At 46.1% G+C, this 3623-nt stretch overlaps 1 protein-coding gene across 1 annotated transcript; it reads left to right on the forward strand.

Annotated features, from left to right (window-relative positions):
- Positions 1 to 2970: 2970 nt before the first annotated feature.
- Positions 2971 to 3387, forward strand: FAM237B (family with sequence similarity 237 member B). The gene has a single exon (XM_077158217.1). The coding sequence runs from the start codon at positions 2971 to 2973 to the stop codon at positions 3385 to 3387; it is 417 nt and encodes a 138-aa protein (XP_077014332.1).
- The last annotated feature ends 236 nt before the right edge of the window (positions 3388 to 3623 follow it).

Below are 3623 nucleotides of genomic sequence, written 5' to 3' on the forward strand. Positions count from 1 at the left end.
GGTGGATGGATTGTGCCAGAGTCCACGTTGAATTGAACAATTTATGTAGTGGGGAAATTCCTTCTTAGGGTGGAGGGTTCAAGCTCCAGATGAGATGTTGGATTAAATAAATTATAATGCCCCTGTCAACTCTGACAGTCGGTGGTTAATGGCGGACAGTCTGGAACACTGGGAGATCCAGGGGAGAAGAAAATCTGGTGTGAGATGGATTTGTGTGAGTCCTAGCTAATCAGAGTAAATGAATCTTGTCCTTTTCTCTGTTCTGTTTCATGTAGAAGCTGGTCCCGGAGAGAGAAGGGCACAGGGAGATATATTCCCAGGGTGGGACAGATGATAAACCATGTTAGCACCACTGATGTGGGAAGAGAGTAGGGTGATACATAGAGCAGTGATAGGAACTGAGAGGGGGTTTTAGTGGGGGACAGGGGCAAGGGAATTGAGTTGTTAGGTTCAGAGCTCACCTCATCTAATACTCTCATCATTCCAGCTCAAGGCCCTGTGAGAAAATGGTGACTCGCCTAACGTGAAGTGGTAATTAGGCATCCGGTCTCGGATAGCTTATCCCTCCAGATCTGATGATCACTCTTGGGGTTTAGGCTTCGCAGGCAGATATAAATGTAAAGATAGTCCGTGAGATGTGTTAAGTCCATGGTTGATGAAGATGTAGATATGAAATGTAAGGGACTGGTCTGGAATCTTCATTCTAACAAAGGATAAAGAAAACTCTTCCCAGAGTCAAGCACAGTGTATTCAGGCAGAAGAGAGGGCATGTTTGAGTGTATGTATATGTTAAAATTAATAATCTGGGGATTAGCTGGAAGATGGAACCCTTCGTGGGTTGGGGGTGCGGTAATAGTAGGTTCCACAGCCTTATCAGAGTTTTTTCTGGATAGGAGAATAGGGCATAGGTCTTGGAGTGAGTAGAAGGACGATAATTTGGGAGAAGTGCCTCTTCTCGGGAAGGAGAAAGAATGTAGAGAGCGAGAGATAGAGCGCGCTCGCGGGGATGGTCTCGGGCTTGGTAAAGTGGGCAAATGGGGGCGGGACTTCGGTGGAGCGACCACCCACTCTCTGCTGCCTCATCTGCTCCTAGAAAAGCAGCGCTGTTCTGGCAGCGATCCGACTCTAGAGCCCGGCGCAGCCCACCCTCTGCGAGCCAGAGCCGCCCAGCTTCCCAGCGCGGCGCGGGCGAGAAAGTTGGGGACCTTACCCGGGCATTAGTTGAGCGAGTACAGTGCGCCGGGTAAGCGCTCCCGGCGAGCTGCAGAGCGCTGCTTCCCGCCGATCACCCGCCTCCGGGGGGTGGGTCCGGCCAGGTAGCAGTAAGATCCGAAGAAGACCAGAGGACGTCCGGAGCCCGCGCTGAGACGTTTTGCCCCTACGGGGCAGGAGCCGCCCCCGACCCGGAGCGAGCGTAGCGCGCACAGGACACAGCGCCGGGACGCACGACTTGGCGGCCGACGAGAGGTACTGGATTCCCAAGGGGGTCGTCTTCTGTGTCCTGGTGACACAACCAGGGGCAAAGGACTCTGGTCGGGGATCCTAACATGAAACTGAGGGGGAAGAAATTCTCTGGTCCCACTCTGCCCCTCCCTTTTAGCGCTAGTACCATAAACTGGCCACTGGCCGCTCAATTTGGGGAATCAACACACTTGACGTTGTTAAAGACCTGAATATCCAAAATTTAAATTTGCCTCAATTCCTCCCTCAATCCTAACTTTCTGGGGGAGGTGGAGGGCGGCAGTATATGGGGAAGGAGGGGGGTCCTGTGTTCTGGATCTGTTCTCCCCACCCCACCTCTCCTCCTTGGCTGTAAAGATTATGTCAGGCGTATTTCCAAGGCAGCCTGGAATAGTAGCTCTGTGGCAATTCAACGCCGACTTAGTCCTTGACTTCCACCTCTGTGCTCAAGGTTCATTTACTGAATGATCAATCGGGTCGGAACTTGTGCCAAAGAGAATTTGGAGGATTTTGCAAAATGTAGTTAGCCCTCAGCCATCTCATACTAGCCTATATTACATTTACTGTTTACCTGCTCCTCCAAGTACATATGCTCATCTTTAACCAACTTTTGAGCAATTTGAGGAAAGCCAGAAATACACCAGGCATGTGACTGACACGTATTTTTAATGAATAAACATGTAACTTTGAAACTTAAAAGGGTGTTTGGGAAGTATAGTACCATTTGGGTTAATAGAGTTGTATCATCTTAATTAAAAAACACACACACACACTTTTTCTCGATTTTACGCATAGAATGAGTTGCATTTTTTTTTTTTTTTTTTTTTTAAAGAGAGAGGAAAGGAAGGAAAGAAAGACAGAGAAGGAAGGAAGGATGGAAGAAAGGGAAACATTTTCTTATTTTTTTATTATATTTTGTTTGTTTGTCCGTTTTTTGTTACATGGGCTGGGGCCGGGAATCGAACCGGGGTTCTCCGGCATGGCAGGCAAGCACTCTTGCCCGCTGAACCACCGCGGCCCGCCCGAATGAGTTGCATTTTGATCCACTTAGTTCAATTGTGTGGAGTAAGAGAGCCTTGGATGGGAAGGCAGGAGATCTGAGAGCTTGTTGAGCCATGCTAGTAACTGAAAAATCTTCTCATCTGTAAAGGGAAGTTGAGGCACAAGCTCTTTAAGGTTCCTTCTAGCTCTAATGGTCTATGATAAAACGTTCACACGAACACATAATAAACATATGATTTGGTTAAACCTGATTTGCTGGATGTCAGCCGCTCCCTAAGACTGTTCATGTTGGTAATCAAGTTAGAATTTTAACATCCTTTAAAGGAAGATCTGAGAGTTGGCAGCTTAATGGGAGACTAACAAAGGCATACACAGTAGGCAAATTTGGCTTAAGCACAAAATATATGCATTTACAATGTTTAAAAGTTTAAATAGATCATTGAGTTATTGAGTAATTTTCTTTTTAAGTAAAAATATTCCCCTCTTTTTTTTTTTTCGGTATAGAGTATGGGTTCTGCCTCAAGAGGATTGTTCTACCTACCAGTGTGCTACATGATGCTTGTCAATTTGGTTGATGCTGATTTCGAATTTCAGAAGGGAGTGCTTGCCAGTGTCAGCCCTGGCATCTCTGAAGACATTGATCTCCAGTGTTGGAATGCGTGCACTTTGACATTGATCAAGCTCAAGGAAATCAAGATAGAGCACAATGTGGATGCTTTCTGGAATTTCATGCTGTTCTTGCAAAAATCCCAGCGGCCCAGGCATTATAATGTGTTCTTAAACATAGCTCAGGATTTCTGGGACATGTATGTAGATTGTTTGCTTTCAAGATCTCATGGAATGGGCAGAAGACAGGTGATACCTCCCAAGTATTATTTCCTGCAGAAGATAGCAGAAGGTAATTTAATCACAAACTTAAAATAATGGTATGGTTTTCTTAAAACTAGACTGCTATTTAGGTCTTTGTTTTTTTTCTGCATGGGCACGCTCCAAGAATCAAACCCGGGCCTCCGGCATGGCAGGCAAGAACTCTGCCTGCTGAGTCACCGGCCCCCACCCCCAATTTTTTTTTTTTTTTTGCAGCTTCATTCAGTGTTTTAACATAATTACATTACAATTAGGTAGTATTGTGCTGTCCATTTGTGAGTTTTTGTGTCTAG

Source organism: Tamandua tetradactyla, chromosome 1, assembly GCF_023851605.1.
Source record: "Tamandua tetradactyla isolate mTamTet1 chromosome 1, mTamTet1.pri, whole genome shotgun sequence".
Lineage (NCBI taxonomy): Eukaryota > Metazoa > Chordata > Mammalia > Pilosa > Myrmecophagidae > Tamandua > Tamandua tetradactyla.